Genomic DNA, 13,979 nt, shown 5'->3' with positions numbered 1-13,979 from the left:
AAGACCACCAGCATTGAAGTGATGCCCCTCCGCCATAAACTCCGCTGGACTGGCCATGTTGTCTGAATGTCCAATCACCATCTCCCAAAGCAGTTACTCTACTCCGAACTCAAGTAAGGGAAACGTAATGTTGGTGGACAGGAAAAGAGTTTTAAATATGGGTTTAAGCCAACATCAAAAACTGTCGCACAGACACCGAGAACTGGGAAGCCCAGGCCCTTGAGCACTCTAACTGGAGGTCAGCTGTGACCGGCAGTGCTGCAGAATTTGAAGAGGCACAAATGGAGGGTGAAAGGGAGAAACATGCTAAGAGAAAGGCATGTCAAGCCAACTCTGATTGGGACCACCTTCCATCTGGAAACAGATGTCCTCACTGCAAGAGAACATGTGGATCAAGAATAGGGCTCCACATCCACCTACAGATCCACCGCCAAGACACTACATCTGGACGACCATCATCCTCAAGCTACGAGGGATTGCCTAAGCAAGCAACCAAGTAAGTAAGTAAGTAAGTAAGTAAGTAAGAAAACATGAAAACTGTAAGATGGAATTACTGGACTTGTGGATCTATACCAGGGGGCTGAGGCTGTTAGGAATGGTGGAAGTTGAAGTCCAAGACACCCAGAGGGCCGAAGTTTGCCCATACCTGGTATAGATGCACTCTTGAAACAAGGCAGATATGCAACAACGCAGATATGAGGAACACGGGATCCCTTCTTTCTTTTCCTTTTCTCCCTCAATATAATTATGGGGATATTTATCCCCACATCTACATAGCAGGGCTTCTTCCCCATTTCTGTCCATCTCCAAGAAGCCCCTTTCATAACCCATATGTCCTCCATGCTCTCTACAGAAATGAAATCTATGCAGGAAAAGACCTCATTAGTTTTTGGATAGAGGAGCAACAAGGAATCCCAGGTGCTGTAGGGTATATTTCAGATGAAGGAGCTGACAAAACCGCCTTTGAGTATTCCTTGCCCAAGAAAACCCTATCAAAATCATGGGGTCACCATAAGTTGGCAGCTAACATGAAGGCATATACATGTGGAACTGCACCATAAGGAAGCAAATGAGCCCCCACAAATTGCACCCTCTGTTGGTGTCCTTATTGCTGAACCCTTGGGTTACTTGAAGGAAAGTAATTCCAAGGCCCCATGTAGGAAAGTACTGGGTGTTTGTGGTGCTGCGGCACTGCATGCCTGCATATTTTCCACTAGTGACAAACCCTGGGGCGAGTCTAAATCTCCTGTGGTGAAAACAATATAATCTCCCAGCAGTTTCAACACATCACACTTTTGTGGACAGCAGTCTATTTCACCCAATGCATAAAGTGACATTGTCAGTTTATATCTGACTATACACCTGCTGACTAAAGACACAACTTTATGAATTGGGTAAGTTGGGCTCTCATCCAAGCAGGTGATGTTTTGGAAATCTGTCAGACTCGGTGGTGCCACATATGTTTATGTATATATTCACATATCTTCCTGGCCCACTGAAATTTCCTCTGCTGGATTTTATTTAGAAGGAAAGCTCTATGGGAGATATTATTATTATTTTATACACAACAAGGGCAAAAGAGAAAAACGTGCCAAGAGGAAGGAGCATCAAGCCAACCCCAACTGGGACCGCCTTCCACCTGGAAACTATTTCATACCTCAGACATACTTTTGTTGAAATGACAGTAAATAGATTAACTAATGATGGACAAGGAACCCCTCACTGCGGGAGACGATGTAGATCAAGAATAGGGCTCCATAGTTACCTATGGACCCATCCTGGAGGATTATCCTACTCGAACAACGAGGGACCGCCTAAGTAAGTAAAGTATGGGAGATAAACTTGACACCCATGTCCATCATTAGGTAAAGGTAAAGGTTTTCCCCTGACATTAAGTCTAGCCATGTCTGACTCTAGGGGGTGGTGCTCATCTCCATTTCTAAGCCAAAGAGCCGGCGTTGTCCATAGACACCTCCAAGGTCATGTGGCCAGCATGATTGCATGGAGTGCCGTTACCTTCCCACCGGACTGGTACCTATTGATCTACTCACATTTGCATGTTTTCGAACTTCTGGGTTGGCAGAAGCTGGGCCTAACTGCGGGAGCTCACCCTGCTCCCCAAATTCGAACTACCAACCTTTCAGTCAGCAAGTTTAGCAGCTCAGTGGTTTAACCTGCTGCATCACCAGGGGTTCCTTGTCCATCATTAGTTAATCTATTTACTGTCATTTCAACAAAAGTATGTCTGAGGTATGAAATAGTGCCATTGCAAAAGATTCTGATAACACTACAAGAAGACAAAGAGGCAACATTCAGGGGAGATCTCTGGGAACTTCCAGCCACAGAGGCAGTAAGTAAACAAAGTCCAGTTGTCTGCCTGGGAGAAGCCTACAGAAAAGATCTTGTAATGTTTCTACCAGCCCACTTGCCCCATTAAAGGAGCTCTCAAATCTCACAGTTCATAAAACTAGTGAGGATCCCAGTCCCATTCGGAGAGGTTTGGGTGAAAATTATGGCATCACAGCCATTGTAAGAATCATTAGGAAACACTTACCAAGTACTGTGTTGGAAAGTGAGACAAATTAGTGCAGGCGTGGGCAAACTTTGGCCCTCCAGGTATTTTGAACTTCAACTCCCACAATTCCTGGCCTCTGGCCCCTTCCTGGGGAAAAGGAATTGTGGGAGTTGAAGTCCAAAACACCTGGAGGGCCAAAGTTCACCCATGCCTGAATTAGTGAGACCTTGGTCTTTGTTGGTTGGATTCCAGGTACCTCCATGGATAACAACACCTGCAGATGCTCAAGCCCCATTATATACAACAGTGTAGTAAAACAGTGTCTCTCATTAGAAAGGGCAAAATCAAGATTTGCTTATAGTAATTTTGGGGTGGGTGGGTGCTCAAATCCCATTAGGCATAGAATTGTGCGATGATGTAACTTTTAAAACATGGCAAAATCCAGGTTGGCTTTTAGGATTTTTTTTGGGTGGGGGAGAGTAATATTTCTAATTCTAAGCCATGGATTATTTAGGTGTATGCATTGTATAGAGGTGTGTTTTGCAACATGTATTTTGATTTATTTATTTATTTATTTATTTATTTATTTATTTATTTCGTATTTTGTTGCATGTGTTTTATTTAGATGTCTTTTGACTGTATTGCACCTCAAGACGTAGTGAAAGGGGGGTAACAAATAAAACTATATAATAATAATAGTAATAATAATACTCCTGACCTTACGATTGTGGGAAAAAAAACAAGTATGAATTGTCAGTGTTGCAATCCCAGGCGACAGCAGAATTGATGAGATGAAACTGGAAAAGCTTACACTGTATGAGGATTTAAAGATAGAACTGCAAAGACTCTGGCACAAACCAGTAAAGGTGGTCCCACTGGTGACTGGCACACTGGGTGCAGTGCCTAAAGATCTTAGCCTGCACTTAAAAACAATCAGGCTAACAAAATTACCATCTGCCAGCAGCAAAAGACCACCCTACTTTGGCCTTTGTTGGGGTTCGGCTGCAGGAACCTCCATGGATAACTAAACCCACAGATGGTCAAGTCCCATTATATTCAACTGTGTAGTAAAATATTGTCTCTTATTAGAAAGCCATTCAAATACACCAGCATGTGGACAATTTCAACAGAAAGGAGGAAATCAAGAAAATGAACAAAATTTGGCTACCAATATTGAAAAACACTCCAAAATCAGGACATTAAACAAAGAACAACACTCAAAAAATAAGGGAATTCCAGACAGGAAACAATCAGGGCCATCCAACACCTCCCAATAAAGGAGTCTCCCAGGCAGGAAGCAGCCAGGCTTTGACATTACCAGACTATTCAGTGCTAATCAAACTGGCCAATTGCAACATTCATACTTGCCTCAAGCAGACAAGAGTTCTTTCTCCCACCCTGGACATTCCACAGATATATAAACCCCACTTGCCAAGTTTCCAGCAGACCTCTCAACCTCTGAGGATGCCTGCCATAGATGTGGGCGAAACATCAGGAGAGAATGTTTCTGGAGCCCTGAAAACTCAAGGCAAACCATATGAAAGATTGATATAGGAAATCTTGAGAGGTTTAATATATTGTCGAAGGCTTTCATGGCTGGAATCACTGGGTTGTTGTGAGTTTTCCGGGCTATATGGCCATGTTCCAGAAGCATTCTCTCCTGACATTTCACCTGCATCTATGGTAGGCATCCTCAGAGGTTGTGAGGTCTATTGGAAATTAGGAAAGTAGGAATGTCCAGGATGGGAGAAAGAACTCTTGTCTGTTGGAGCTAGGTGTGAATGTTTCAACTGACCAGCTTGATTAGCAATGGATATTTATTTATTTTTTATTTATGACCTTTATATGCCATCCTTCTCACTCAGAAGGGGACTCAGAGCAGCTTACAAGTAATATGCAAAGGCAATATATTATATTATTAGCATAGCACAATATCACTATACTATAGTATACTATTATACTGTCATATTATTATTAATATTACATGTAATATAAAATATATAATTATAATATCATATTATTAATAGTAGTAGTATATTGTATAACATTATAATATTATCAATATTATATGTATATACAGTATATTATATTATACTATTAGCACAGCACAGGAGACAAATAAATACAAACAGCATAGTGATCTTGTTTGCTGTGTACTAATCTTGTCATGTATAAAATAATAATAATAATAATAATAGTAGTAGTAGTAGTAGTAAGGCCACCTTACTTGGATCTGTGCACATCATCAAAAATACATCACACAGTCCTAGATGTTTGGGAAGTGTTCGACTTGTGATTTTTTTATACGAAATCCAGCATATAGATCCCATTTACTGTGACATACTGTGCTTTTGTGTCAGTAAAGTAATCATAATAATTTTAAAATTATTATTAATTTTTAAGGATTTAAAGATCGAACTGCAAAGACTATGACACAAACCAGTAAAGGTGTTCCCAGTGGTGATCAGCACACTGGGTGCAGTGCCTAAAGACCTTGGCCTGCACTTAAACACAATCAGCGCTGACAAGATTACCATCTGCCAGCTGCAGAAGATCCCTTACTGGGATCTGCACGCATTATTCACTGATACATCACACAGTCCTAGACACTTGGGTAGTGTCCGACTTGTGATCCACTACAACAGTGAGCAGAGTGTCTGCTGTGGACTCATCTTGTTGTGTTTCAAATAATAATAACAATAATAATAATAATAATAATAATAAACTTTATTTATATCCCACACCTGTCTCCCCAAGTGATAACCTTGCAGAATCAAAGCCCGGCTATTAATATAATATAATATGCTATTAGCACAGCACAGGAGACAATTAAATACAAACAGCATAGTGATCTTGTTTGCTGTGTACTAATCTTGTTATGTATCAAATAATAATAACAACAATAAACTTTGGGTTGTTGTAGGTTTTTCCGGGCTATATGGCCATGTTCTGGAGGCAATTTTTCTCCTGACGTTTCGCCTGCATCTATTTATTTATTTATTATTTATTTGATGCACTTATTAACCGCCATTCTCAGCCCATAAGGGCGACTCATGGCGGTGTACAGTACACATAAAAGACAATTACAAAGAAGCCAATTACAGCAACATATAAACTACAACAATTACAGACTACACTAAAAATCCGCTTCGTCTCATAGTGGAATCATAACCAGTCTCATATTCCTTGTTCCATTCCAGTCCTCTTTACCGTATTGTTTTAGCACTTAATTAAATGCCCTCTCGAACAGCCATGTCTTAAGGCTTTTTCGAAAGGACATGAGGGAGGGCGCCTGTCTGATGTCTGCAGGGAGAGTGTTCCACAGCCGGGGGGCCACCACCGAGAAGGCCCTCTCCCTCGTCCCCGCCAGACGTGCCTGTGAGGCAGGCGGGATCGAGAGAAGGGCCTCCCCAGACGATCTCAAGGTCCTCGTGGGCTCGTAGGCCAAGATGCGGTCCGAAAGGTATTTTGGACCGGAACCGTTTAGGGCTTTGTAGGCCAAAACCAGCACCTTGAATTGGGTCCGGTAGCAAATCGGAGTATACTTGCAAATCCTGAGGATACTTGCCATAGATGCAGGCGAAACGTCAGGAGAAAAATTGCCTCCAGAACATGGCCATATAGCCCGGAAAAACCTACAACAACCCAGTGATTCCGGCCATGAAAGCCTTCGACAATACATTGAACAATAAACTTTATTTACATCTCGCACCTTTCTCCCCAAGTGATAGCCTTGCAGCGTCAAAGCCCGGCTGCTTCCTGCCTGGGGGAATCCTTGAGCGGTTTTCCAGAGGTTGGAAAGCTCCCCTGGCGTCGAGGATGCTCTCAAAGGGCATTTCCCACCCTGGCAAAACGGGCGGGACTAGCTGCCCTCGGGGGTCCCCCTTTCCCCTGTCCATCAAGCCTGCCCATTGGCTCCATCCGGCATCGCCTGGGCTCTCTTTGGAGGCGAAGTTTATTCTGGGGCGGAAGACTGAGCCCCGGGCCGGGTCCAAAGCTTTCCTCGCTCCCCCCAAAGGCAGGGGAAAGGTCGGTGGGGGTCCCCCAAGAAGCCCAACCCTCCCCTCCCCTCCCCAGGGCTCCCGCTGACCTGCCAGGCTGTTGTAACAGTCAATTTCGATGCTCTCCAGGAGCTGCCTCTGCTCCTCCGTGAGCGTGCAAGCGGCGGAGGAGGCGGCGGCGGTGGCGGGGCGCGGAGGGACCCCCTTCCCTCCCTTCTCTTCCTCCTGCTCTTCTTCCCGGGCCGAGAGCGGGAGCCCCTTCAGCTCCAGCAGCGCCCGGTGGTACTTGCCGATGGCTTCGCGGAATTTCTTGTCCTTGTAGCACTGCGCCCCTTGGCTCTTGAAGTCCACGGCGCGGCGGATCAGCTCCGAGGGCTCCACCGGGGACGCCGAGGGCGAGGGAGCCGGGCAGCTGCCCACCCGCTGGAGCAAGGAGCCCGAAGCAGAGACCAAAGGGGCCCCGCTACTACTGCTGCTGCTGCTGCTGCTGCGCCCCTCCGGAGCCGCCCGGCTCCCCAAGCTCCCGCTGCCGGGCTTCAGCCTCCCCGAAGGGCTCCTCCGCTCCATCCCGCCTCGGCTGACAGTGCGGCGGAGGAGGAGGAGGAGGCGACGCGAGGCTGGGAGCCACTGGAAGACGGAGAGGAGGAGGAGGAGGAGGAGGAGGAGGAGGAGGAGGAGGAGGAGGAGGAGGAGGAGGAGGAGGAGGAGAAGCCGCCGCCTCCTCCCCTCCTTCTCCTCCCGCCCAGGGGAGGGAGGGAGGGAGATAGAGAGAGAGATCCAAGCCGCACAGCCTCCTCTTCCTCCTCCTGTCACCCTCAAAAGGGAGAGCGGGATCCAAGAAGCAGCACAGCCTTGCGAAGGGACACACACAGAGAGAGATCCAAAGGCAATACAACCTCCTCCTCCCTTCTCCTGAGGAAGGGAAAGGGGGGTGGGGGTGGGTTCAAAAGCAGCACAGCCTTCTCTCTCCTCCTCCTGTCACACTCAGAAGGAAGAAGAAGATCCAAGAAGCAGCACAGCCTTAAGAAGGGACAGAGAGAAAGAGAGAGAGATCCAAAGGCGGCACAGCCTCCTCTTCTTCCTGAGGAAGGGAAAAGGGGGTCCTCTTCCTCCTCCTTTCGCCTGAGGAAGGGAGAGGAGAGTCCAAAAGCAACACAGCCTCCTCTCTCCTCCTCCTGACACCCTCAGAAGGGTGAAGGAGATCCAAGAAGCAGCAGGGCCTCCTCTCCAAGGTGGCACAGCCTCCTCTTCCTCCTCCTTTCGCCTAAGGAAGGGAGAAGGGGGGTTCAAAAGCAACACAGCCTCCCCTCTCCTCCTCTCCAAGGCACCACAGACTCCTCTTCCTCCTCCTGTCACCCTCAGAAGGGAGAAGGAGATCCAAGCAGCACAGCCTTCTCTCAAAGGTGGCACAGCCTTGCGAAGGGACAGAGGGAGATCCAAAGGCAATACTGCTTCCTCTTCGCCCTCCTTTCACCTGAGAAGGGAGAAGAGGGTCCAAAAACAGCACAGCCTCTTCCTCCTCCTCCTCCTCCTCCTCCTCTTGCCCTGCGAAGGGACAGAGAGAGATCCAAAGGCGGCACAGCTTTCCTCTCCCTCCTCCTTTCACCTGAGGAAGGGAGAGGGGAGTCCAAAAGCAGCACAGCCTCCTCTCCAAGGCCCTACAGCCTCCTCTTCCCCCTCCTCCTCCTCCTCCTCTCGGGGTCTCCACCCCAGCCTTGTTTGGCTCCCACCCTCCAGCCAAGGAGGAGACCCCTCCGATCCCCCCTCTCTCGTCCCGACACACGAGTGGATATTTTGGGGAGGAAGAAAGGAGGGGGTGTCTCGATGCCTTCCCTTTGCCCAGGGGGAGATGTGGTGGATCGGGGGAAATCTGAGGTGACGCAGGCCAAGCGAGAGAGCGAGAGCGGGCGGGAGCCAATCAGACCCAACCCAGGACCCACCAAATCCCAGCCCACCTTGTTTACAGCAAGGTGTGAGGGCTCTTAAAGGCGCAGGCGGCCTTTTTGGAGAAAGACCAGGGAGGGCTCTTTTGGGGTGCACCTACAAAGCAGAACAGATGCAGTATGACACCTCTTTAACTGCCATGGCTAAGAACTGACCATGGAACAACAGACTGGTTCAAGATTGGGAAAGGCGTATGACATGGTTGTCTACTCTCACCCAACCTATACAACTTGTAGGAAGAACACATCATGAGATGTGCGGGGCTTGACAAATGCAAGGCTGGGGAAAAATTGCTGGAAGAAACATTAACAACCTTAGATATGCAGATGATAACACTTTGATAGCCAAAAGCGAGGAGGAGCTGAGGAACCTTCTAATCAAGGTGAAAGAAGAAAGCGCAAAAGCTGGGTTGCAGTTAAACATAAAAAACCCCCAAGATTCTGGCAACTGGACTGATTGATAACTGGCAAATCGAGGGAGAAAACGTGGAGGCAGTGACAGACATTGTATTTCTAGGTGCAAAAATTACTGCAGATGCAGACTGCAGCCAGGAAATCAGAAGAGTTTACTTCTTGGGAGGAGAGCAATGACCAATCTCGATAAAATAGTGAAGAGTAGAGACATCACACTGGCAACCAAGATCTGCATAGTTAAAGCAATGGTATTCCCCATAGTCACCTACGGATGTGAGAGCTGGACCATAGGGAAGGCTGAGTGAAGGAAGATAGATGCTTTTGAACTGTGGTGCTGGAGGAAAGTTCTGAGAGTGCCTTGGACCACAAGAAGATCCAACTGGTCTATAGTTCAGGAAATAAAGCCTGAGTGCTCATTGGAGGGAAGGATAGTAGAGGCAAAGATGAGAAGACAAGAAAGCTTAGAGAAGACAATGATGCTGGGGAAAATGGAAGGAAAAAGGAAGAGGGGCCGACCAAGGACAAGATGGATGGATGGCATCCTTGAAGTCACTGGATTGACCTTGAAGGAGCTGGGAGTGGTGACGGCCAACAGGGAGCTCTCGCATGGGCTGGTCCATGAGGTCACGAAAAGCCGGAAGCAACTGAATGAATGGACAACAACAAAGTTTTGCAAAGTCTTTGCCTTTCTCTGCCAAAGAGGGCTGGGGCTTCACAATCCAATGACACCAGAGTGTTGAACCTTGTCAGTTAAAGAGGTGTCAAACTGCATTCATACTACAGTATAGATCAGGCATGGGCAAACTTCAGCCCTCTCTCTAGGTATTTTGGACTTCAACTTCCACCATTCCTAACGGCTCAGGTCCTTTCCTGAGGGGCCTGAGGCTGTTAGGATTGGTGGGAGTTTTTAAAAATAATAATAATAATTGATTTTTAATTGTTTTATCCCACTCCCACCCTCTCCTCCTTGTACATGCATTTTATACAACAAACTACAGAAGTTACATTTGAAATATCAATCTCAGTCTTCTACTCCACATCTTAGCACATTCTCTAAATAATTCCTAACTGATTCCCACATCCTCTTAGTTATTGTAACATTTTCAATTTTATCTATTTTATTCCATTTGCAATTTGTTATTTCTACATTTAACACATTAAATATATACTTATGCCAATTAGTCAATGTCCATTTTGTTTTATCTTTCCAACCCCTCATTAAAACAATTTGTGCACACACTATTAATTTTTCAACTAATTTTTCTTTTTGTATATTCTTAACTCCTGTTATCTGTGCATGTCGTACATTTCTATTTACTATTACTATTTGTAAATTTAATATTCTACTGATTTCTCCTTCAATCATTCTCCAGTATTCTTACACTCGATCACACTCCCAGGAATGATGGGAGTTGAAATCCAAAACACCCAGAGGGCCGAAGTTTGCCCATACCTGGTATAGATGCACTCTTGGTATGGTTGTGATGAAAACATTCAGGACCAGGTTGTAATACAAAGGCAGGGGCAAGAGGGTGGCCGCAAGGGTGCATGGTAGATATACCTTGTGGAGTCAGCACAAAGGAGGCCCTTCCTTGTGATAAGTGATCATGCCCATCAGACAGTGTCCCTACAACACACAAGGCAGGTAATTCATCCACAGCTTGAGGGGGAGAAGGCAGCACATAATACACTTGTCAAACATGGCAGGATTTACTAGCATGGAGAAAGCTGGACAGATACAATCGAGGAGACAAAATAAAAAGAAGAGGTGATAAAAGATCATTAAAAAATCTTGAAAGCAATTTGAACATGTGCATTATTGGAGTTGTGGGAAAGAAAAACAAGAAATGATGAAGTCTGTGTACATGTGCTATGCTCCTCTGATAAATAACACCTTACCCCCCAGAGCACTCCAGTTGGCTAAGAGTATCATCTCTATCTCTATCTCTATCTCTATCTCTCTGTCTGTCTGTCTGTCTGTCTGTCTCTCTAGTCCAAGTATGTATATTTGTTTGTTTGTCTGTCTGTCTGTACCACATCTCCTGTGGCTTGGTAAAGTCGCCCTCTGTGATGTCATTGGGAAAGAAGGGTGACATGTATGAAGGGAAGGGAGGGAAAAGCCTTGGAAACATTGCATTGTAGGTTTTTCGGGCTGTATGGCCATATTCTAGAAGCATTCTCTCCTGACATTTTGCCTGCATCTGTGGCAAGCATCCTCAGAGGTTGTGAGGATGCTTGCCACAGATGCAGGCAAAATGTCAGGAGAGAATGCTTCTAGAACTTGGCCATACAGCCTGAAAAACTTACAACCCAGTGACTCCAGCCATGAAAGCCTTTGACAATACCTTGGAAACATTGTAAGGGAGGCCCTCTTTGAACTGGAGAAAGAGGGAAGGAAAGGGAATGGGAATGGGAATGGGAAGGTGGGGAAAAGGGAGGGAGGAAGAAAAAAAGAAAAAGGAGGGAGGGGAGGAAGGAAGAGAAAGGAAAGGAAAGGGTATAAGGAGGAACAAGAGATGAAAACAGTGGCCTCTCTGACACTTGGGCAACGCTGGATATATATGCTAGTCACCTAAGCAGACTATAAATCTGGGCAAGTGTTTCCTCTGTTCGTAGAGCTATTGAAGATCAGCAGCATGGCCAAAGTAGCTTGCATTTTCAGTGCAGTTGATACAGTATTTGACCTCAGATTTGAAACCTTGGCTCCAAATTCCAGCATGGTTATTGTGACAGATCCCATTACCCAGGTTGACCCTAAAACTCCAACTTCCAGGAATCCTCTCACTCCCCCTGCCCTTGTCCAATTATTCTCTTGCTGCATTGGGTTACTGAGCCTCAGGCTGATCCCTTTAAATGTGGACTTGTGGCTGTGTTGTTGTGTGGGTTGTTTACTTTGGTATGCGTGGCTGGACTCCAGCTCAGACTTCACAGCCAGCCAGAGACAGGTTTAAAACAACAAGAGGAATAGGTCTATTGAACATAGCAGAAAAAGACAATGGACTGTAATAATGTATTCTTTAAGCACCTCAAAGGCATAAGTGGTTTGGTTCTTCCTTGTTCAAATCCCACCTCTGCACTGAACAGCTCAAAGCCCTGTCTGAATTTCCACAGAGGCAAGCCTGTACCTTTGGACAATTCCATTCCTTTGCAGTCCCCCTTCATGGCATACTTTAATGCACATGCCTCCTTTCTTTTGAAGTGTTAAATAATAATAATAATAATAATAATAATAATAATAATAATAATAATAATAATAAATAATAATAATAATAATAATAATAATAATCAGAGGCATAACACCATTGCTCAGATGATTAATTAGAACTTGTGCCACAAATACCATCTGCCTGCGACAAAGAACTGATGGGATCACAAGCCGGAAAAAGTTACAGAGAAAGAACACGTCAAGCTACTCTGGGACTTCCGAAATCAGACAGACAGAGTTTTGGAGCACAATACTCCTGACCTCACAATTGTGTTAAAAAAAAGTGTGGATTGTCAATATTGCAATCCCAGGTGACAGCAGATTTGAAGAGAAATAATTGGAAAAGATGACACGATATGAGGATTTAAAGATCGAACTACAAAGACTCTGGCACAAGCCAGTCAAGGTGGTCCCAGTGGTGATCGGCACACTGGGTGCAGTGTCTAAAGACCTTGGCCTGCACTTAAACACAATCGGTGCTGACAAAATTACCATCTGCCAGCTGCAGAAGGCCACCTTACTGGGATCTGCAAGCATTATTCGCCAATACATCACACAGTCCTAGACACTTGGGAAGTGTCCGACGTGTGATCCAATACAACAGCCAGCAGAGTGTCTGCTGTGGACTCATCTTGTTGTGTTTCTAATAATAATAATAATAATAATAATAATAATAATACTCCGTTCTTGTGGGTTTTTTCGGGCTATATGGCCATGTTCTAGAGGCATTTCTCCTGACGTTTCGCCTGCATCTATGGCAAGCTTCCTCAGAGGTGAGGTCTGCTGGAGCTGGGAAAAAAGGGGTTTATATATCTGTGGAATGACCAGGGTGAGACAAAAGGCTTTTGTAAGTTGGGCTAGGTGTGAATCTTTTCAACTGACCACCTTGATTAGCATACAATGGGCTGACTGTGCCTGGAGCAAACTCTTCTTGAAAGGTGATTAGATGTCCCTGCCTGTTTTTCTCTCTGCTGTTTTAATTTTAGAATTTTTTTAATACTGGTAGCCAGATTTTGTTCATTTTCATGGTTTCTTCCTTTCTGTTGAAATTGTCTACATGTTTGTGGATTTCAATGGCTTCTCTGTGTAGTCTGACATGGTGGTTGTGAGAGTGGTCCAGCATTTTTGTGTTCTCAAATAATATGCTGTGTCCAGGTTGGTTCATCAGGTGCTCTGCTATGGCTGATTTCTCTGGTTGGAGTAGTCTGCAGTGCCTTTCATGTTCCTGGATTCTTGTTTGGGCGCTGCGTTTGGTGGTCCCTATGTAGACTTGTCCACAGCTGCATGGTATACGGTAGACTCCTGCAGAGGTGAGAGGATCCCTCTTGTCCTTTGCTGAGCGTAGCATTTGTTGGATTTTCTTGGTGGGTTTGTAGATTGTTTGTATGTTGTGTTTCCTCATCAGCTTCCCTATGCGGTCAGTGGTTCCCTTGATGTATGGCAGGAACACTTTTCCTCTGGGTGGATCTTCATCTTGACTCTCGTGGCTTGTTCTTGGTCTTGCAGCTCTTCTGATGTCTGAGGTGGAGTATCCATTGGCCTGGAGAGCCCAATTGAGGTGGTTCAGTTCATCTTGGAGGAGGTGGGGTTCACAGATTCTTTTTGCACGGTCTGCCAAGGCTTTGATGGTGCTTCTTTTTTGACTTGGGTGATGGTTGGAGTTTTTATGTAGATATCTATCTGTGTGTGTGGGTTTTCTGTAAACGGTGTGACCCAATTGTTGATCTGGTTTGCGGATGACTAGGACATCTAGAAAAGGCAGTCTTCCTTCCTTTTCTTTTTCCATAGTGAACTGGATGTTAGGGTGGATGCTGTTAAGATGTTCCAGGAACCTGTTGAGTTCTTCTTCTCCATGGCTCCAAATGGTGAAAGTGTCATCCACATATCTGAACCATATAGTG

The 13,979-nt window shown here is 45.6% G+C and overlaps 1 protein-coding gene across 1 annotated transcript in view; it reads right to left on the bottom strand.

Annotated features, from left to right (window-relative positions):
- TTC9 (tetratricopeptide repeat domain 9) overlaps positions 1–8,426 on the bottom strand; it is a 71,942-nt gene extending 63,516 nt beyond the window's left edge. Inside the window, exon 1 of the mRNA XM_060761717.2 lies at positions 6,606–8,426. Within this exon, the coding sequence (XP_060617700.2) occupies positions 6,606–7,083 (478 nt within the window). The 5' untranslated portion in view covers positions 7,084–8,426. The remainder of the gene's footprint in view (positions 1–6,605) is intronic.
- Positions 8,427–13,979: the final 5,553 nt, after the last annotated feature.

This window comes from Anolis sagrei, chromosome 1, assembly GCF_037176765.1.
Source record: "Anolis sagrei isolate rAnoSag1 chromosome 1, rAnoSag1.mat, whole genome shotgun sequence".
NCBI lineage: Eukaryota > Metazoa > Chordata > Lepidosauria > Squamata > Dactyloidae > Anolis > Anolis sagrei.
Note: the sequence above shows the minus strand (reverse complement) of the source record. Positions and strands in the feature narration are given on the sequence as shown.